Below are 23114 nucleotides of genomic sequence, written 5' to 3'. Positions count from 1 at the left end.
ATTAGTGCCTCCTCATCAGTGCCACCCCATCAGTGCCCTTCAGTGCTACCTCATCAGTGCCCATCAGTACCCATCAGTGCTGCATATTTGTTCCTCTTCATCAGTACCGCCTCATCAGTGCCACCTAAACCTAATGCCCATCAGTGCAGCCTATCATTGCCCATTAGTACAGCTTCATCAGCGCACATCAGTGAAGGAGAAAAAATACTTATTTACAAAATTGTGCTTTGAAAACTGTAACATGGCATTATAAAAAGTATCTGTATCAGGCGAGTACTTGATAAAAAGTATCAGAACTTGTACTTGGTCTTAAAAAAGCGGTATCAGTGCAACCCTAACAGACACACACACAGTGGGTAATTGTAAAATTGCTAAATAAAAAACACAGCTGGGAAAATAAAAAACAATCCACAAGCCAGTCATTCATAAATGTACAGTGTTAGTGTAGTGGTTACAAACATTGCAAGAGCAGAAAAAATTGGTTGGTCCAGACAGACATCCAGTGAGCTTGTAGCTTCCTGTGCAATGCAATCTTAAAGCGGAGGTCCACCCTAAAGTGGACCTTCCGCTCATCGGAACCCTCCCCCCCTCCGGTGCCACAATCGGCACCTTTCAGGGGGGAGGGGGGTGCAGTTACCTGGATAATCCAGGTAACTGCACCCACTTCCGGGATAGCTCTCTGCGGAAAGGGGCGTAACTTACGCCCCTTTCCGCAAGTGCCCGCCCCTTCCCGCAAGTGCCCCGCTGCCTGCTGAGAAACACACAGATCCCAGAGGCAGCGGGGAGCATCCTTATTGCGCAGCGCGATTCGCGCATGCGCAGTAGGGAACCGGGAAATGAAGCCGAAAGGCTCCATTTCCTGATTCCCATACCCAAGATGGCGGCGGCAGGACCCGACAGACGACCTAGCGATCGGCTTCGGGTGCCGACATCGTGGGCGCGCTGGACAGCTAAGTGTCACTATTTTAAAAGTCAGCAGCTGCAGTATTTGTAGCTGCTGGCTTTTAAAAAAAAAAAAAACGCGGAGTCCCGGTGGACTCCCGCTTTAAGCAGTGTTTTAAGGTCTGCACAGTTCACCTTTGAGGAATATAGAACACCTCTTTGCTATGTTCTAGAGATAAAAACATTGGGATGGGGTTCTGCAGACTTCAGAAGAGGAGGTAAGGGACCACTCTGTGCCTTACTATTGTACAGAGCAGGCAAGTATAATATCTTTTTTTATTTTAATGAAAAAAAGCATTCACATTCACTTTAACCTCTTGAGATCCGCGCTATAGCCGAATGACGGCTACAGCGCGGACCTCCTTTGCCGGAACTACGTCTATTGACGTCGTCCCGTGCACGAGCGGCCTGCGCGCCCCCTGAGGGGCACGCGCGGCGCGCTCTGTGATCGGCGAGTCAATGAGACTGGCCTGATCACCGATCCGAGCAAGGGGTCGATCCCGACCCCTTATCACGTGATCAGCTGTCAGCCAATGACAGCTGATCATGTGACAAAACAGAGCCGGTAATCGGCTACTTTTCCTCCTCGCGCTGACAGCGCGAGGAGAGAAAAAAAAAGCCGATCACCGGCAGCCGTGATTGGGACATCAGTCCCGATCACGGCCAGTGTATCAGTGCCCACCTGCCCCCTGCCAGTAACCCCCAGAGAATTAAAAAAGTGCCACCCAGCAGTGCCACCCATCAGTGCCCATAATGCCACCCAGCAGTGCCATACATCAGTGCCCACAGTGCCATACATCAGTGCCCACAGTGCCATACATCAGTACCCACAGTGCCATACATCAGTGCCCACAGTGCCACCTATCAGTGCCCACAATCTGCCTCAACAACATTGCTGCACCTCAGTGCCACATATCCGTGCCCATCAGTGTCATCTACCAGTGCCCATCAGTGCCGCCCATCAGTGCCCAGCAGTGCCACCTATCAGAGCCACCTATCAGTGCCACCTATCAGTGCCCTTCAGTACCATCTATCAGTGGTACCTACCAGTGCCCCTTAGTGCCACCCATCCGTGCCACCTATCAGTGCCACCTATCAGTGCCCATCAGTGTCGCCTTATCTGTGCCCATCAGTACTGCCTTATCTGTGCCTATCGGTGCCACCTTATCTGTGCCTATTAGTGTCGCCTTAACTATGCCTATCAGTGCCCACCAGTGCGGCCTATCAGTGCCCACTAGTGCCGCCTATCAGTGCCCACCAGTGCCGCCCATCAGTGCCCACCAGTGCCGCCTCATCAGCGCATTTCAATGAAGGAGAAAAATCACCTGTTTGCAAAATTTTATAACAAACTATTAAACATGATTTTTCCTTTTTTTTTATTTTGCATCTTTTTTTGTTTGTTTAGCAAAAAATAAAACTCCTAGCTGTAATTAAATACCACCAAAAGAAAGCTCTATTTGTGGGAAAAAAATGATAAAAATTTCATTTGGGTACAGTGTTGTATGGCCGCGCAATTGTCATTCAAAGTGCATCAGCGCTGAAAGCTGAAAATTGGTCTGGGCAGGAGGGGGGTTTAAGTGCCCAGTAAGCAAGTGGTTAAGTTACATTTTAAGGAGAAAAGAAAATTACAATTAATGTATGCATAAAATATATATAATACATATATAAAAATATAATTTATATTTTTCCTTAACAGATATGTCAGACAATTGGAATGGATCAAGCTCCGACTCTTTTGTAAGATAATTTTATTTATTACAGTGTAACAATGAATACACAAAATGATTCCTAATTCAAATATTTTTGTCAAACACACGCTCTGTAGAGATATTTTATGGTTAATATTTTTCTTGGGAAGTAATGAGCATCATCTTAATGGTTTACATGTAGGCTGAATAAATTATATTATCTCATATAGTACTAGACTTGTGCACAACGGAAAATTTTGTTTAGTTTCGGTTCGTTGTCATTTGTAAAATACATAATTTCATTCTGTTATATTCGTTATATTACGTTAATACGTTTTCGGATAATTTGTTATTATTCGTAGAGTGTCGAATTCATTTGTTCGTATTCGTTGAAATTCGCTATTTATGTATGTTGTGGCAGCAGGCAGGTGAAGTCACCTGGTTGTATCCAGGATGGTAAATATGTGTGTCCTAGATTCAGGCTTTATGCAGACTTTTACAATTAGAGGGGAAGAGTTAATGAGCCCAGCTGAAGCAAGTGGGCTCATTAAGGCCTCTACAAAAAACCCCAGCATGCATAGGGAGATGCTCCATCCTGGAACCAGTTTTGTGTTGTATAGACTGGGGAGTGTGTCACCTGTACTGTGCGGTGAGTTAACGCCTGTGTGGCAAAACCTTTACAACAAAGGCAGGGACTGGTACAGCACAAGGCTGTACCCAGTTGTTAGACAGGGAGTCTATGTGTGTAGTTAGAGGTCAAGCTGACCAGGATTTATTTTCTTGTTTTATTTTGTTTGGCTGTTATATGTATCACTGCATGGAGCATAAATAAACCGGATCTTTTGTTTTTTGAACCTACACCGCTGTCTGCTGTGCCTGACTTTGTGTTGTGAACCCATCCAGGGGGTCACACACACCCGCTGCCGAGCTAACCCCTCACAGTTGGTGGAGAATTTTGGCACTTTTTTTTTTTCTTTGTTAAGGCCAGCATGGAGGAGATACTGAGACAGCTGGCTCTAGCAAATGCAAACCAGCAACAAGCAAATGCAAATCAGCAGCAAACAAATGCAGGTTTACAAAAGAGCCTTGCAGCCCAGCAGCAGACAAATGCAACTTTTCAGCAGAGTTTGGAAAATCAGCAGAAGGCTCACCAGCAGAGTTTGGAAGCTGAGCAACAAGCCCAGCAGCGATCTGAAGCCCGCTTCATAGACCTGTTGCAGAAGCAAGAGCAGAATTTTCAACAGAAAATAGAGACATTAATACAGCAACGTCCGCAGACCAATGAAGCAACTGGTTACAATAATACCGCATCCTTTGGTGTGAGCCGTTTACTGACAAAAATGACTGGAGAGGATGATCCGGAGGTGTTTTTGACCACATTTGAAAGGACTGCTGAAAGGGAAAAGTGGCCTAAGGAGCAATGGGCTGGACTGGTGGCCCCTCTGTTAACTGGGGAATCGCAGAAAGCTTATTATGACCTAGAGCCTGACCAAGCAAAAGACTATGTGGTGCTAAAAGCAGAAATATTGGCACGGCTGGGTGTCACCCTGGCCGTCCGGGCTCAGCGTGTGCATAACTGGACTTTTCAGGTTGGAAAACCTCCCAGGTCTCAAATGTATGATCTCATTCACCTGAGCAGGAAGTGGCTGCAGCCAGAGACTTTGACTGCACCAAACATTGTGGAACGTGTGGTTATGGATCGTTTCCTGAGAGCTCTTCCTACTGCCATCCAAAAATGGGTAAGCCATGGAGACCCAGAAAATGCAGATAAACTTGTGGATCTGGTTGAGAGGTACTTGGCTACAGAGAACCTGACCACCTCTTCCAGGGACTCACGGACTTTCCCCCATAAGACCAGATCATTCCCAGTGGCGGGTAAGATGACTCCAAGGGGTGAGGGTGGAGAGAGTGAGAGGGTGGGAGTTCTACCTAAGGTCTGGCGGGAGCAGCCCAGGAAGCCCATGCTGCAAGAGGCAGCGAAAGGTAGCCTGGTAACATTGATAAAAGCTGAATTAGTTACTACAGAGGTCTCTGGGAAGAACAGGGTGGCTGTTATTTGTGTGCATGGGGACACCCGAGAGTATCCTGTAACTTCAGTGTTTTTTGAGACCCCCAAAAGGTAACCTCTCTCATCAGGTGGGGTTAGTGGCTCACTTACCACATGATGCTATTGTGGGAAGGGATTTTCCAAAATTCTGGGAACTCTGGGATTGTCCTGAGGCCCCCATTGGTGCCCCTATAAACCAGGAAGATGACCAGAATTCCTCTGGGAGTGGTGAGGACTCTCCTGAATTTCCCTTGTCGGTATTGGCGGGGGAAACTCGAGAAACTGGGGAGGAGCCAACATCCTCAGATGAAAACATGCCGTCTGTGGAGTTTTTGGATCTTGAGGTTCACAGGGAAAATTTTGCCACAGAACAGTTAAAAGACCCCACCCTAATAAAGGCACAGGAAAATGTGGTGAAAATAGATGGCGAGTTAGTGAACCCAGATAAGACTTGCCCTTATCCTTACTTCACTATGGAAAGGGACCTGCTATATCGAGTGGCTCAAAGGGCAGAAGAAACCATTGAGCAACTTGTAGTGCCCAAACCTTACAGGAAGTTGGTGTTAGAATTGGCTCATGGACACATTCTGGGAGGTCATCTGGGGACAGAGAAAACCAGAGAGAGGGTACTGCAGAGATTCTATTGGCCTGGGGTCATGAAGGAAATAGAAAAGTATTGTTCCTCCTGCCCTGTGTGTCAGAAGTCGGCACCTATGCCACATTTCCGTAACCCACTGGTACCTCTTCCTATCATTGAGGTCCCCTTTGAGAGGATCGCAATGGATTTGGTAGGTCCGATAATGAAGTCTGCTAGGGGGCATCAGTACATTTTGGTTATTTTGGACTATGCCACCCGTTATCCGGAAGCAATTCCTCTCCGAAATACCTCGGCCAAAACCATAGCCAAAGAGCTATCTCTTGTTTTTAGCCGCGTGGGTATTTGTAAGGAACTGCTTACGGACCAAGGTACACCCTTTATGTCCCGGGTTATGAAAGAATTATGCAAGTTGTACAAAGTGAAGCAATTGCGTACATCTGTGTATCACCCCCAAACAGATGGGTTGGTTGAAAGATTCAACAAAACCCTAAAACAAATGTTAAAGAAGGTGGTGGATAGAGATGGAAAGAATTGGGATTGTCTAATACCCTATCTGATGTTTGCCATTAGGGAGGTACCCCAATCCTCTACGGGTTTCTCACCCTTCGAGTTGCTCTATGGGAGACACCCAAGAGGGCTGCTGGATATCGCCAAGGAAACTTGGGAAAATGAGAGTTCTCCTCACAGGAGTGTGATTGAGCATGTCGCCCTGATGCAAGATAGAATTGCACAGGTAATGCCAATTGTAAAGGAACATTTAACCCAAGCGCAGTTAGCACAGCAGAGAGTGTACAACCGTGGGGCCAAGACCTGTACTTTTTCCCCGGGGGATAGGGTCTTGGTGCTAGTTCCTACGGTTGAAAGCAAATTTCTGGCCAAATGGCAAGGTCCATATGAAGTAATTGAAAAAATTAGTGAGGTGAACTACAGGGTTAGACAGCCAGGAAGGCGAAAGCCGGAGCAGATCTATCACGTCAATCTGCTGAAAGCCTGGAGGGATAGGGAATCCCTAGTCGCAGAGACTTTGTCACAAGTACAGCCTGATTGCTTAGTTCCTGAGGTTGGAATAGCAGACACCTTATCGAAACCCCAACAACAGGAGGTTAAAGAGTTTGTACTTCGTAACAAAGAGATTTTCTCTGAGCTTCCGGGACAAACATCTGGCGTAGAGCATGACATTATCACCCCGCCAGGAGAAAGGGTAAAACTAAAACCTTATAGAATACCAGAGGCCCAACGGGAGGCAATACGTGGGGAGGTTCAAAGGATGCTGGAATTGGGTGTGATAGAGGAGTCCCAGAGTGACTGGTCCAGTCCTATCGTACTAGTGCCCAAACCTGATGGGAGCTGGCGGTTTTGTAACGATTTTAGACAATTAAATAAAGTTACAAAATTTGACACCTACCCCATGCCACGTATAGATGAGTTGATTGACCGGCTGGGAACAGCCCGATATATGACAACTCTTGATCTCACCAAAGGGTATTGGCAAATTCCCCTGGCCGAGTCGGCCAAGGAGAAAACTGCGTTTGTAACCCCAGATGGGGCATTCCAATATAAGAGAATGCCGTTTGGGTTACAGAATGCACCGGCAACATTCCAGCGGAAAATGGATAAGATTCTGAGGCCCCATCAGAAATATGCTGCAGCTTACCTGGATGATGTGATTATCCATAGCACAGACTGGGTCTCACATTTGCCAAAAGTACAAGCAGTCCTAGACTATCCGGGAAGCTGGGTTTACGGCCAATCCAAAGAAGTGTACCATTGGACAGGAGGAGGCCAAATATCTTGGGTACACTATTGGGAGGGGGGGTGATAAAACCCCAAGTCAATAAAGTCGAGGCCATACAGAGTTGGCCACGTCCCAACAGCAAGAAACAGGTATGAGCCTTTCTGGGAATCGCTGGCTATTATCGACGATTCATTCCCCATTTTGCTTCTCAGGCTGTGCCCCTCACCAACCTGACAAAAGGGAAAGAGTCGGTTATGGTTAAATGGTCCCCAGAGGCTGAGGAAGCATTTCAGTCCTTAAAAACAGCCTTATGTAGCCAGTCAGTGTTGTACTCACCAGACTTCTCTAAGGACTTCGTGGTACAAACTGATGCATCAGACGTTGGGTTAGGAGCAGTGTTATCCCAGGTCTGGAACGGGGAAGAGCACCCAGTCATTTACCTCAGCAGGAAGTTAAAGTCCCATGAGGTAAATTACTCCATGATTGAGAAGGAATGTTTAGCAGTGAAGTGGGCTCTAGATTCCCTTCGGTACTATCTGCTAGGTAGGCACTTTGACCTGGTGACTGATCACGCTCCTTTAAAGTGGATGGCTCAGAACAAGGAGACCAATAGAAGAGTAAATAGGTGGTTCCTAGCCCTACAGGAATTTAACTTTACAGTTAAGCATCGCCCTGGTGTTAAAATGGGGAATGTGGATGCTTTGTCTCGGATACATGCGTGTCTGACTGCTGGTGTTACAACCCCAAGGTTGAAACAAGAGGGGGGGGTATGTGGCAGCAGGCAGGTGAAGTCACCTGGTTGTATCCAGGATGGTAAATATGTGTGTCCTAGATTCAGGCTTTATGCAGACTTTTACAATTAGAGGGGAGGAGTTAATGAGCCCAGCTGAAGCAAGTGGGCTCATTAAGGCCTCTACAAAAAACCCCAGAATGCATAGGGAGATGCTCCATCCTGGAACCAGTTTTGTGTTGTATAGACTGGGGAGTGTGTCACCTGTACTGTGCGGTGAGTTAACGCCTGTGTGGCAAAACCTTTACAACAAAGGCAGGGACTGGTACAGCATAAGGCTGTACCCAGTTGTTAGACAGGGAGTCTATGTGTGTAGTTAGAGGTCAAGCTGACCAGGATTTATTTTCTTGTTTTATTTTGTTTGGCTGTTATATGTATCACTGCATGGAGCATAAATAAACCGGATCTTTTGTTTTTTGAACCTACACCGCTGTCTGCTGTGCCTGACTTTGTGTTGTGAACCCATCCAGGGGGGTCACACACACCCGCTGCCGAGCTAACCCCTCACAATGTATAGACATTCGTGATAATGATTCGTAGTTTGGAAAGTCGTTTGTTTATTGAATCTTTTAACACACACAATGACAACGTCTCTTTTCCTCGGCTCAAATACAATACAACACCCTTCTAACTCAGTTCTCAGGAATGCACTTTGCCAGTAATCCATCCTCCGGCACAAAATTAATTAGCTGATTGGACTATTATGCCCCGTACACACGAGCGGACTTTTCAACATCCAAAGTCCGAAGGACCGAGTCCGTCAGACTATCCGATCGTGTGTGGGCTGCAACGGACTTTTGATTCGCCAAAGTCTGACGGACTTTAGAAATGAAGCATGCTTCAAATTTTCCCGACGGAACTCCGCCGGACCCGGTCCCCTTCGAAAACTCCGCTCGTGTGTATGCTACTCCGACGGACTAAAACCGACGCTAGGGCAGCTATTGGCTACTGGCTATGAACTTCCTTATTCGAGTCCAGTCGTACGTCATCACGTTCGAATCCGTCTGAGTTTAGTGTGATTGTGTGTGGCCAAGTCCGTTCGGCCGAAAAGTCTGTCAGAACTCCGTCGGAATTCCAGCAGAACTCCGACGGAACTCCTTTGGAAGTCTGTCGGACTTAAGTCCGCTCGTGTGTACGGGGCATAAGATTTACTTTGAGCTGACCTTTTGTTTCATTAGATCTTTAAAGAATTACCGAATCATGTCAAATTCATTCTAATTCATGTGTTATATTTCTTACGTATTTGTTGTTATTCGTTATTTTTTTATTTGGACATTCGGATGCATTCGAATGTCCGATAGATGCAAAATTCTGCCAAATTTTCGATTGGTTACGAAACGAATTGCACAAGCCTATATAGTACAGGACATTTGACTTGTATTCATAGACCATGGGTTATCAGAAGGCTACCTCCTGCAAAAAAACATGGTAGAGCACAGCCATGTAATGTGCCCTAGGGGAAACTATACTCATCCATATGAATCAAATAAACATGTATCTTATTTTTAAGGAATTTAAAATGATCACCTACCCTATACTCCTAAAGAAAAAAGCAGAGTTGCCGCCCATTGAACATTTCAACACCACTGTTCTGCCTTGAAACAGTGTATGCAGTATCTCACAAAAAAAGGGTACGCCCCTCACATTTTTGTAAATATTTTATTATATCTTTTAATGTGACAACACTGAAGAAATTACACTTTTCTACAATGTAAAGTAGTGAGTGTACATAAAAAAGGCCTAGACTATAGGAAGATTGTCAAGACCCTGAAATGGAGATGCACCACGGTGGCCAAGACCATACAGTGGTTTAACAGGACAGGTTCCACCCAGAACAGGCCATGCCATGGTCGACCAAAGAAGTTGAGTGCACATGCTCAACGTCATATAGTTACATAGTTACATAGTTAGTCATGTTGAAAAAAGACACAAGTCCATCCAGTTCAACCACAAAAAAATTAATAAATAATATCATACAATCCCATATACCCAATTCTATACCCACAGTTGATCTAGAGGAAGGTGAAAAACCCCAGCAGAGCATGATTCAATTTGCTAGAGCAGGGGAAAAAAATACTTCCTGATCCCCCAAGAGGCAATCGAATTTTCCCCGGATCAACTTTACCTATAAATGTTAGTACCCAGTTATATTATGTACATTTAGGAAATAATCCAGGCAGGGGTCAAGTCCTGGGGAAAAAAGTGTGGGAACTCCCACCCAAGATCCACTCCCCTACCAAAAAAATAAAAATGATACGCTCATATGCACGAACGCTTCAAAAGTGGTATTTTTCATCCAATTTTCGTATTGTGTGTATGAAGCTTAACTGTTAGTACATAAAAAAAAAACAATCCTCAATAAACATAAATAGGGTAATTCTCTGAATAATCAGCATTCATTCAATTGTGCTTCCATGCAAATGTGAACATCATCTTCTGATCTTTATTGGAAAATGTTATTTTATATATAGAGTGTTTATGTGGGGAGTTTACACTTTTCATTGAACAGAGTTTGGATAACATAGGGTTAAACGGAAAGGTCATAAATGAACTGCACATTATCTGGACAGAATGCTTGGGGAGATAGTGATGTGTTCCTGCTTAGGAGATGTATGTTAGCTTGGGGGGCTGCAAACTCTGCAGGGCTCCAACACACACTCGGTGCTATTCCAATCCTGCACATATTTCCACATAAACTTCCCTCCTGGCATTAAACTTTGCCAGGTATTGTGCTCAGCTTACCACACCAAACTGATGTTCCTCCCTCAGCTCACCTCTCACCCTGCATGTCCTGTGAGCAGAATAGCTGTGCTCCTCCTCCGGGTTATCTCATCATATGGCACTGAAGATGGGGGGATTCAGCGTGACACACAGAGCAAGTATGCAGGAGACTGGGGGGGTGGATGAGGGGACAGAAAATCGGGAGGGGCCGGCGGGGAGGAGCGCATCACGAGAGGTCTGACTAAATACAATCTCTGAGCAGCAGGAACCTGATCTACCCGTCAGCTAGCTGTGATTGACAGGTAGATCGAAGCAGAAGCTGTCATTGGGCCCCCCTACTGGCAATGCCTGAATGGTCAGGTGTGCGGTACTTACTATTGTGAGCTGTGTCAGCGGCTGCTGGTGTAGCACCTGCCACACAGCTCACATACTTCAAAGTCTTTCAGGACATGGCTGCTAATGGGAACGGAGTTCCTGTTGTGGAAAAAGTACAGGAAATCCGTTCCCATGTGTTCCAGCAGGACTTGAGCCCTGAATCCAGGCCTTTCTTAAAGCAATCTACTGAGCTGGCCAGAACCACCTCTGCAGGGAGTCTATTCCACATTTTCACAGCTCTTACTGTGAAGAAACCTTTCCGTATTTGGAGATGAAATCTCTTTTCCTCTAGATGTAAAGAGTGCCCCCTTGTCCTCTTTGTTGACTCTAAAGTGAATAACTCAACACCAAGTTCACTATATGGACCCCTTATATATTTGTACATGTTGATCATATCCCCCCTTAATCTCCTCTTATCAAGAGTGAATAAATTCAGTTCCTCTAATCTTTCCTCATAGCTGAGCTCCACCATGCCCCTGTAATGTTCGGGGGACCAGGTAGATCGCAGGACACAGGCTTTGCACACAACAAAGGGTTTATTAAACTTAAATCGCTTTACAGCAGCCAAAAACAAAAGGAAAAAGGTTTATAGTCTCACCGACTTGCAAAGTCCAGAACAGCAGTCTTTATCAGAAACAGAGCTTGATCTTGATGGCAGGTAGCTTCCCCTGCCAGGAGCCTTCCAAACAGGACACTGCTGTCCACTTCAGCTGCTGCAACCCAAACAAATACCATCCACCATGTGTTCTCCACTCCTCCACACCCACCTACCACTTCCTGTCTTGTTTTTTAAAGGCACTCCCTTCACAGGTGGGTTAATCAATTTTATTCATTTAACCACTTGCTTACTGGGCACTTAAACCCCCCTCAGTCCCAGACCAATTTTCAGCTTTCAGCGCTGATGCACTTTGAGTGACAATTGCGCGGTCATACAACACTGTACCCAAATGAAATTTTTATCATTTTTTTCCCACAAATAGAGCTTTCTTTTGGTGGTATTTAGTTACAGCTCGGAGTTTTATTTTTTGCTAAACAAACAAAAAAAGATGCAAAAAAAAAAAAAAAAAATCATGTTTTAATAGTTTGTTATAAAATTTTGCAAACGGGTCATTTTTCTCCTTCATTGAAGTGCGCTGATTAGGCGGCACTGATAGGCTGCATTGGTGGGCACTGATGGGCTGCATTGGTGGGCACTGATGGGCTGCATTGGTGGGCACTGATAGGCTGCACTGGTGGGCACTGATAGGCATAGTTAAGGCGGCACTAATAGGCACAGATAAGGCGGCACCGATGGGCACAGATAAGGCGGCACTGATGGGCAAAGATGGGCACAGATAAGATGGCACGGATGGGTGGCACGGATAAGTGGCACGGATGGGTGGCACGGATGGGCACTGATAGGTACCACAGATAGATGGGACTGATGGGCACTGATAGGTGGCACTGATAGGTGGCTCTGATAGGTGGCACTGCTGGGCACTGATGGGCGGCACTGCTGGGCACTGACGGGCGGCACTGCTGGGCACTGATGGGCGGCACTGGGGTGCAGCACCTTTGAGGCAGATTTTGGGTGGCACTGTGGGTGGCACTGTGGGCACTGCTGGGTGGCACTGTGGGCACTGCTGGGTGGCACTGTGGGCACTATGGGCACTGCTGGGTGGCACTGACAGGGGGGCACTTACTTTATTTCAGGATGGCACTGCGGGTGGCAGGTGGGCACTGGCAGGGGGCAGGTGTCCGTTTAAATTGCTGGCCGTGATCGGGACTGATGTCCCGAACACGGCCGCCGGCGATCGGCTTTTTTTTTTCTCCTCGCGCTGTCAGCGCGAGGAGGAATACTAGCCGATTACCGGCTCCGTTTTATCACATGATCAGCTGTCATTGGCTGACAGCTGATCACGTGATAAGGGGTCGGGATCGACCCCTTACACGGATCGGTGATCAGGCGAGTCTCACGGACTCGCCGATCACAGAGCGCGCCGCGCGCGCCCCTCAGGGGGCGCGCAGGCCGCTCGTAACCGGGACCACGTCAATAGACGTAGTCCCGGAAATGTGGGTCCGCGCTGTTGCCGTCATTTTGCAATAGCGCGGATCCCAAGTGGTTAAAAAGACCACAACCCAAACAGAGGGGAAATATAGCGTCCTTCCAGGACCCAGCCACGGCGTCCTGTACACCCCTTATCAGTTTGGTTGCCCTTCTCTGCACTTTCTCCAGTTCCCCAATATCCTTTTTGAGAACTGGTGCTCAAAACTAAACTGCATATTCCAGATGAGGTCTTACTAATGATTTGAACAGGCAAAATTATATCTTTCTCTCTGGAGTCCATACCTCTCTGAATACAAGAAAGGACTTTGCTTGCTTTGGAAACCGCAGCTTGGCATTGCATGCTATTATTGAACTTATGATCTACCAAAATCCCCAGATCCTTCTCCATTATGGATCCCCCCAGTTGCACTGTCCCTAGTATGTATGATGCATGCATATTCTTAGCCCCCAAGTGCATAATTTTACATTTCTCAACATTAAACCTCATCTGCCACATAGTCGCCCAATTAGACAGAGCACTGAGGTCAGCTTGGAGACATCCTGTAAGGACGTTATTCCACTGCATAGCTTGGTGTCATCTGCAAAGATGGAAATGTTACTTTTGATCCCAGACCCAATATCATTTATAAAGATATTAAAAAGTAAGGGTCCCAGCACTGAACCTTGGAGTACACCACTGATAACCTTAGATCATTCAGAGTAAGAATCATTAACCACTACTCTCTGAATTCTGTCTTTTAGCCAGTTTTCTATCAATTTACAAACTGATATTTCCAAATCTGTAGACTTTACCTTACACATGAGTCATGTGTGCGGAACTGTATCGAATGCTTTTGCAAAATCCAAGTATACCACGTCCACCGCCACCCCTCTGTCCAAGGTTTAAATTACCTCCTCATAAAAAAGAAATCAGGTTTGTCTGACAACTTCTGTCTTTCATGAATCCATGCTGTCTGTTGCTTAAAGTATTTTTTTCTTGCAAGAACTCGTCTATGTGGTCTTTTATTAATCTCTCCAGTATCTTCCCAACTTTAGAAGTTAAACTAACAGGTCTATAGTTACTTGGTAAAGACTTTGCTCCCTTTTTAAATATAGGCACCACATTGGCCCCGCGCCAATCCAGTGGTACTGTTCCTGTCATTAATGAGTCCCTAAAAATGAGATACAATGGCTTTGAAATGACAGAGCTCAATTCTTTTAGGATCCGTGGGTGGATGCCATTGGGTCCAGGTGCTTTATCCACCTTTATTCTGTCCAAATACTTCTGGACCATATCACTTTTGAGCCATTGTGGATTTGAGGCTGTGTCACTACCACCCCCATTATGGACATGAGCTCCCCCATGCTCATTTGTATACACAGAGCTGAAGAAAGTATTTAATTAATTAGCCTTCTCTTTGTCCCCAGTCACCCACTCTAGATTATTTTGTAAAGGGCTTACATGCTCAGACTTGACCTTTTTACTATTAATATATTTGAAGAATTTTTTGGGGTTTGTCCTACTATCTTTTGCAATCTGTCTTTCGTTTTGAATTTTTGCATCCTTGATTTGCTTTTTGCATATTCTGTTATATTCTTTGTAACATTTAAATGACACTAGTGTTCCTTCATTTTTATATTTTTTAAAAGCTCTTTTATTATAGTTTATGGCTTTTTTAACTTTGGCCGTGAGCCACGCAGGTTTTATTTCTAGCCTTTTAAACTTATTGCCCATGGGAATATACTTTGCAGTGAGTTCACAAACAGTCTTTTTGAAGTATTCCCATTTCTGTTCTGTGCCCATTGATGCCAATATTCTCTCCCAGTCTAAGTCCTGGAGAGCGGCCCTCTTCCATGGAAAATTTTCTCTCTTGAAATTAAGTGTTTTTATCTTTCCCATATGTGATTTTTGCTTACAGTTAATATCAAATGAAATCATGTTATGGTCACTGCTACCCAGGTTTTCCTTTACCTGAACATTAGTAATACACTCTGCATGGTTTGAGATTACCAGGCCCAACAGAGCATCATTCGTAGTTGGGGCCTCAATAAACTGGACCATAAAATTGTCCTGTAATAGGTTTATACATTTTTGCCCTTTAACTGTCCCAGCAGTGAGATTACTTCAGTCAATTTCTGGGTAGTTAAAATCCCCCATTATTATCACTGTCCCAGCCCTTGCAGTCCTTTCCATCTGTGCAAGGAGCTGAGTCTCCACCTCCTCATTAACATTGGGTGGTCTATAAAAAACTCCAATGATTAACTTTGAACTATGCACATCTGTATGCAGTTCCACCCATAATGCTTCAGACTCATCACACTCTCCATCCACCAGGTCCTCTTTCACACTCGCTTTGAGATCACTTCTCACATACAGACAGACCCCTCCACCTTTCCTTTTTACTCTTTTTGTCTTTCCTTAAGAGTGCATAGCCAGGAATATTAATAGCCCAGTCATGTGAGGAATGAAGCCAAGTTTCAGCAATACCGATTACATCATAGCTCTCCTGATGCACCAGAGCTTCCAACTCACTTATTTTGCTTGACAGACTTCTGGCATTGGAGAAACAAACACTTAAATGCATTAATATATTTTGACAAGTCACATACTATCCTCTTGGGTGTTCAGAGATTGGAACTAGGACTTACTACTATACTTGCCTTGGGTTTATGTGCTTTGGTTACCCTACCACTAATGCCCCTAATATTACCCTCTGGAATATGTTCCACGCTGACTATCTCTATCTCTGGATCCTCCCCCCAGCATCGCCTAGTTTAAAAGCCCCTCTAACTTTTTGGCCATCCTTATTCCCAGCTGATCTGCACCCTCCTCATTTAGGTGCAGTTCGTCCCTTCTATAGTACCAGTTATAGACTGAGACATCATCCCAGTCCTCCAGGAACCCAAACCCCTCCTTACTACACCAGCTCTTCAGCTACTTGTTTACTTCCCTAAAATCTCCCTCTGCCTTTCTGGTGTGACTTGATGTACCGGTAGTATTCCTGAGAATACTACCTTGGAGGTCCTTTTCCTCAATTTAGCTCCCAAGTCCCTAAAATTGTTCTTTAGGACACTCCATCTGCCTCTGACTTTGTCATTGGTGCCAACGAGCACCATGACAGCTGGATCTTTCCCAGCCCCTCTTAGTTAGACAACATACATTTCGACGCTTCAGGTCTTTGTTACAGATTGCCCTCTCTGTCCTTCTAAGAATTGAGTCCCCTACCACCAGAATCTGTCTTTCCTTTCCGTTCGCTCCCCCCCACTCTCACTGGAGGAGTTCTTCTGCCGGCAGCTAGGAGAGTCCCTCATCTCCAGCAGTGCTGGTCCCTGACTGGGATCACCGGTCTCCTTTAGTGTGGAGGGTCTTCTCAGTGCTGGCAGTTGCTTCCCTAGATTCAGAACCTGGGCTTCCAGGGAAACAATGTGCTTACATTTTGCACAGCAGTATTCGCCCTCGATCAGATGATCAAGGACGTACAACGAGCCAACTCCCCACACTCGCCAGGCATCATACCTATTAATTTAATGAGGATTAGAGATTATACCCAGTCCAAATTACCCAGTCCAAACAACTAGCTTCCTGACACTAATGCCACGTACACACGATCAAACAAGCAGGTGGAAAAGTCCGGCAAACTCAAGTCTGCCAAACAATCCCCCCATGTGTAGCCTCCGGCATACTTTTTTGACCCGAAAGTACGGCGGACTTAGAATGTAATTTTGCACTCCAATCTTCCCGCCGGACTCGCATTTCGGCGGACAATCCGGCCGTGTGTATGCCAGTTCGCCGTACTTTTGAAATGAACGGACTTTTCCCGCCCGGAGAAAAGTCCGCTCATTTCGAGTGGGTCTCCAGGTAGGCGGGGCCCGCGAAGGAGACGTTCGCTGGCCCCGCCACCTGGTATGGACTTAAAGGGGAACCCCAACGGTGAAAAAAATCGGCGTGAAGGTCCCCCCAAAGTCCACAACAGACCCTTGTCCGAGCACGCTACCCGGCCGGCCAGGAAAGGAGGGGCGAGCGAGCGCCCCCCCTCCTGAGCCGTACCAGGCGGCGTGCCCTGAACATGGGGGGTGCCTTGGGGAAGGGGGGGCCGCGTGGCCCTCCCACCCCAAAGCACCTTGTCCCCATGTTGATGAGGACAAGGGCCTCTTCCCGACAACCCTGGCCGTTGGTTGTCAGGGTCTGCGGGCGGGGGGCTTATCGGAATCCGGGAGCCCCCTTCAATAAGGGGGCCCCCGGATACCGGCCCCCCATCCTATGTGAATGAGTATGGGGTACAATGTACCCCTACCCATTCACCTGTAAAATAAAGTACAAAAAAAAAACAACACACAAGATAAAATAATTTATTGCACAGCTCCGGGGGTCTTCCGTCTTCGGGGGTCTTCTCGCCGGACTCCTCCGCTATCTTCTTGTAGCTCTTTTACTAGCGGAGGAGCCCGGCATTCTTCTTCGTCGCCGCGGCCTCTTCTTCCGACTTCGGGGGTCTTGTCCCCCTCTTCGGTTCTTCTGCCGGTTCTCTGTCGCCGCCGCCGCCGCCTTACATTCTTCTTCTTCTTCTCCTGGAGATGTTGACTCAACGTTCTCTCCGGCTGCAATGCCAGGGACACGCTGCGCTGCGACTTATATAGGGACAAGGGGCGGTGTCACATGGGTTGGTCACATGGGTTGATGTCACATGGCGACAGTCCCAGCATCCCCCGGGACTGTGACATCGTAAGGGGGCGGGGTCACCATGTCACACCAACCCATGTGACATCAACCCATGTGACACCGCCCCTTGTCCCTATATAAGTCACAGCGCAGCTCGTCCCTGGCATTGCGGCCAGAGAGAACGTCGAGTCAACATCTCCAGGAGAAGAAGAAGAAGAACGGAATGCGGCGGCGGCGACAGAAGACCGGGCCACCGCCTGTAAAAGAGCTAGAAGAAGGCGCGGTGGCCTGGCAGAAGAACCAAAGAGGGGGGACAAGACCCCCGAAGTCGGAAGAAGAGGGTGGCGAGGAAGAAAGCCAGACTCCTCCGCTAGTAAAAGACCTACAAGAAGATAGCGGAGGAGTCCGGCGAGAAGACCCCCGAAGACGGAAGACCCCCGGAGCTGTGCAATAAACTATTTTATCTTGTGTGTTGTGTTTTTTTTGTACTTAATTTTACAGGTGAATGGGTAGGGGTACATTGTACCCCATACTCATTCACATAGGGTGGGGGGCCGGTATCCAGGGGCCCCCTTATTAAAGGGGGCTCCCGGATTCCGATAAGCCCCTCGCCCGCAGACCCCGAAACCAATGGCCAGGGTTGTCGGGAAGAGGCCCTTGTCCTCATCAACATGGGGACAAGGTGCTTTGGGGTGGGGGGGCCGCGTGGCCCCCCCTTCCCCAAGGCACCCCCCATGTTGAGGGCATGCAGCCTGGTACGGCTCAGGGGGGGGGGGGGGGGGGGCGCTCGCTCGCCCCTCCTTTCCTGGTCGGCTGGGTAGCGTGCTCGGACAAGGGTCTGTTGCGGACTTGGGGGGACCCCCACGCCGATTTTTTTCGGCGTTGGGGTTCCCCTTTAAGTCCATACCAGGTGGCGGGGCCAGTGATGTCTCCTTCGCGGGCCCCGCCTACCTGGAGACGCGCTCGAAATGAGCGGACTTTCCTCCGCGTGAGTGGGCGAGTCCGTTCAGTAGGGCGGATAGTACGGCGGACTTAGTACGCTGTATTAGTCCGCTGAAAAAGTGCCGTGTGTGGGCAAGTAGCCCGTTCGGAAAGTCCGATGGACAGTCTGGCGGGAAGTCCGCCAGACTAAGTACGTCGGATAGACGGCTCTAAGTACGTCGGACAGACGGCTACGTGTGTACGCGGCTTAATACTCAACAAGATAGTACACAGGTACTCAACAAGACAGTACACAGGTAATCGCAGACCAGCGTGCACCCACAATACACAAGTACTAACGATCCACACACACACTACTCAGACAACACTCAGATACTCACACTACACAGGTACTATGAACCCTGTTATAACCTCCTGTTTTAAACTCCTGGTTTTAACGCACCACTTAGACCAGTTCCACTTGGACAGAGTTCCAGCAGACTCAAAGATGAGCAGGCTCCCAATGAGTTTGACAAAAGGTTATATAGGCCTCAAGCACCTGTGACCAATTAACTACTCCCCTTAATTAGTAGGCTGAAGGAAGCAAGGGAAAAAAAAAGGTTTCAGAAAAAAGGTGTTAAAAAGCTACAAGGAAAAGCCCCAAAAAAGAAACTAATAATGCAAACCAGCAATCACCAGCAGTCAAAAGCAAGACTTGTTCACTTCCCACTCAAGGTTCCCCACTGTTTAGCTTCCAACCAGCAATTTGTCCCCAGCTCCTCCCAGTAATACAGAGGTTGTCTTTGGAGAATAGACGTATGAGTGCTGCCAGCATTGCCGCAGAGGTTAAAGGAGTCAGTCTGTCAGTGCTGAAACCATACCCTGCACACTGCATCAAATTGGTCTGCATGCCTGTCATCCTAGAAGGAATTCACTTCTAAAGATGATGCACAAGAAAACATGCAAACAGTTTGCTGAAGACAAGCAGACTAAGGGCATGGATTATTGGAACCATGCCCTGTGATCTGATGAGACCAAGATAAATTTATTTGGTTCAGATGATGTGTGTGGTGGCAACCAGGTGAGGAGTACAAAGACAAGTGTGTCTTGCCTACAGTCAAGCATTCAAGCATGGTGGTAGAAGTGTCATGGTCTGGTGCTGCATGAGTGCTGCCGGCACTGGGAAGCTACAGTTCATTGAGGGAACCACGAATGCCAACATGTATTGTGACATACTGAAGCAGAGCATGAACACCTACCTTCGGAGACTGGGCCACAGGGCGGTATTCCAACATAACGACCCCAAACACACCTCCAAGATGACCACTGCCTTGCTAAAGAAGCTGAGGGTAAAGTTGATGGACTGGCTAAGCATGTCTTCAGACCTAAACCCTATTGAGCATCTGTGGGACATCCTCAAACAGAAGGTGGAGGAGCACAAGGTCTCTAACATCCACCAGCTCCATGACGTAGCAATCTGTGAAGTTCTGGTGAACTTCATGCCCAAGAGGGTTAAGGCAGTGCTGGAAAATAATGGTGGCCACACAAAATATTGACACTTTGGCCCAATTTTGACATTTTTTCTTAGGGGTATACTGACTTTTATTGCCAGCGGTTTAGACATTAATGGCTGTGTGTTGAGCTATTTTGAGGAGACAGCACATTTACATTGTTATACAAGCTGTACACTCACTACTTTACATTGTAGCAAAGTGTAATTTCTTCAGTGTTGTCACATGAAAAGATAGAATAAAATATTTTAAAAAATGTGAGGAGTGTTCCCACTTTTGTGACTTCATTATAATTGAACTGAATAAGGTATTTGTAACATGGTGAGAGGTGCACTATTAAATGCACGTATTGTGATATATTTTAGCCAGGACATTGAGCTCCATGGTAAGTGTTTTAGGTGGTTTTTCATAAAAACTAAAAAAACTAAAAAAATAAAAATAATTAAATAGTACCGTATATACTCGAGTATAAGCCGAGATTTTCAGCCTCTTTTTTGAGGCTGAAAGTGCCCCCCTCGGCTTATACTCGAGTCATCGCTGTCTGCCCGCTCGATCAGCGTGTCGAGCAGACAGACAGCGGCCATTCTATAATTCAAAAGCCGCGCCTCCGGCTCCGCCTTCGCCTGTGATAGGCGGAACACTGAATTTCCCAGCAGCCTGTGTTCCGCCTATCACGGACATCGTATCATCCTCGTACTACGGACGAGGATGATACGATGTCCGTGATAGGCGGAACACAGGCTGCTGGGAAATTCAGTGTTCCGCCTATCACAGGCGAAGGCGGAGGCGCGGCTTTTGAATTTTACAATGGCCGCCGAGGCGCCGACGAAGAGGGCACGGGACGGAGGCAAGGCAAGGCACGGCACGGCACGGGACGGGACGGGACGGAGGCAAGGCAAGGCACGACACGGGACGGAGGCAAGGCACGGCACGGGACGGAGGCAAGGAGGCAAGGCACGGGACGGAGGCTCGGGACAAAGGCTCGGGACACAGGTAGGCTGGACACACACACACACACACACACACACACACACACACACACACGGATGGATGGAGACACACACACACACAGGGATGGATGGATACACACACACACAGGGATGGATGGATGGAGACACACACACACAGGGATGGATGGATGGAGACACACACACACAGGGATGGATGGATGGATGGATGGAGACACACACACACAGGGATGGATGGATGGATGGACACACACACACACAGGGATGGATGGACGGACACACAGGGATGGACGGACACACAGGGATGGACGGACACACAGGGATGGACGGACACACACACAGGGATGGACAGGCATGTCTCACCCTCGGCTTATACACGAGTCAATAAGTTTGCCAGTTTTTTTGGGGGTAAATTGGGGGCCTCGGCTTATATTCGGGTCGGCCTATACTCGAGTATATACGGTAAGTACTTAGAACCTTGTGGTACCTTTAAATTCCCGCAATATACACATATTGTATATACAATTAAGATGAGGTACCTATCTAGGAAATAATTGAAATTGAAGTTGAATAAGTTCACATACTTTGTATTAATTTCTTGATCAATTTAACCATGTCACATTGCGTCCTTGAATAACATGACTAATTATGAACAAAGCCATGTGCTCACCATACCAGCGCTAACATAATGGTTACATGGATTTGTTGATGAAATAGGATCCCTTGTTAGGGCCGGTTCACACAGCGAGGCGAGGCGAGGCGACACGGCTCGCCTCGCCTCGCCTCGCTCCCGCAAGTCGCCCCCATTCAGTACTATGGAACCGTTCTGAGAGGAGCGACTCGAGTCGCTCCGACTCAGAAAAAAGGTTCCTGTACTACTTCGGGGCGACTTCGGGGGCGACTTGCATTGACTTCTATACAGAAGTCCTCTGCAAGTCGCCGCTGAGCTCCCCGCAGGTCGCGGCGAGGTAAGTCGGAGACGCCTCGCCGCGCCTCGCTGTGTGAACCGGCCCTTACTGATTCACTGAAAAAAATTACAAAGTAACAAACAAACACAGACACTATAAAAAATGCCTTGGAAAAAAAAAAACATGTCCCACTATGTAAATACAATGTCAGTCACAATGTATGGCAAAGTAGATTGATCGTCCATTGTTGTTATTTTACAGGATTTATATAGATCCAACAGTTGGAACATCACTTTAAAGGGAGACAGTACAGTAATGATATATTCAATACAAGAGGGTTCAGAGGGCCCTGCTCATGAGAGCTTACAATCTAAAAGGGAGGATCAAGTGATACACAGGAAATAACTGGAAGGCATGAGCTGGTGGGGCAAGCAAAAATATAGTTTTTAGGTGGAGGTGGGATAGACTTCATATTCTTCAGGAGCATAGGGTAGGTGATCATTTTAAACTACTTGAAAAAAAGCTACATGTTTATTTGATTCCTACAGATAATCATAATAAACAACTCCCTGACGACCTGCCGACACAAATGATAATTCACTCTTGATAATCCTCTTCCATTGGACTTCCACAACTGACAGTTCCCTAATGCTGTAGAAAGATGTCACCACTCCAAGCTTGTATGAAAAACCCTTGCCTTTGGAACTCTATGTGCTGACCAAAGAGAGCCCAACCATGCTCTAACAATTCAAAAGGAAAGCAGAAAGTAACATCAGATCAGATCCAACTTTATTCATCCAAGACATAGCACACAGCAGCCCCACCTGGGAATGGCTCTTTATGACTTTTCGCCCAGTATGGTCTTGATCATACCCATATTGAGTAAAATGTTAGATAGGGCAGCCCTGGACAGGGATGCAGTGTACCATGTCTTGGTTTGATAAAATTAGAAATAATCTGACATCATTGGCCTGCTACTTCCTGTTTTCCTATTGTGTTTCCCCTCACTGTATTTGTGTAAACAAGCTGGCCAGCAGGGGGCATCTAGGAGCTGGCAGTAGTAATAATACTGACACAAATTGAATGACTTCCAGCTATGGCAGCTGGAGGTTTTGGGCAGTTAAACTTGCCAATTCTAGACATTAACCATCTCAGCCTCGGAAGGATTTACCCCCTTCTTGACCAGAGCACTTTTTGCGATTCGGCACTGCGTCGCTTTAACTGACA

At 46.9% G+C, this 23114-nt stretch overlaps 1 protein-coding gene across 2 annotated transcripts in view; it reads left to right on the top strand.

Annotated features, from left to right (window-relative positions):
- LCP2 (lymphocyte cytosolic protein 2) overlaps positions 1–23114 on the top strand; it is a 398083-nt gene that overhangs the window by 146151 nt on the left and 228818 nt on the right. For both annotated transcript variants that reach the window (XM_077473572.1, XM_077473571.1), the window contains one exon: positions 2639–2679. In XM_077473572.1, the coding sequence (XP_077329698.1) occupies positions 2639–2679 (41 nt within the window). The remainder of the gene's footprint in view (positions 1–2638; positions 2680–23114) is intronic.

This window comes from Lithobates pipiens, unplaced genomic scaffold (genome assembly GCF_037356315.1).
Source record: "Lithobates pipiens isolate NorthernLeopardFrog02 unplaced genomic scaffold, aLitPip1_a1.2 Scaffold_8, whole genome shotgun sequence".
NCBI classification, from domain to species: Eukaryota; Metazoa; Chordata; class Amphibia; order Anura; family Ranidae; genus Lithobates; species Lithobates pipiens.
Note: the sequence above shows the minus strand (reverse complement) of the source record. Positions and strands in the feature narration are given on the sequence as shown.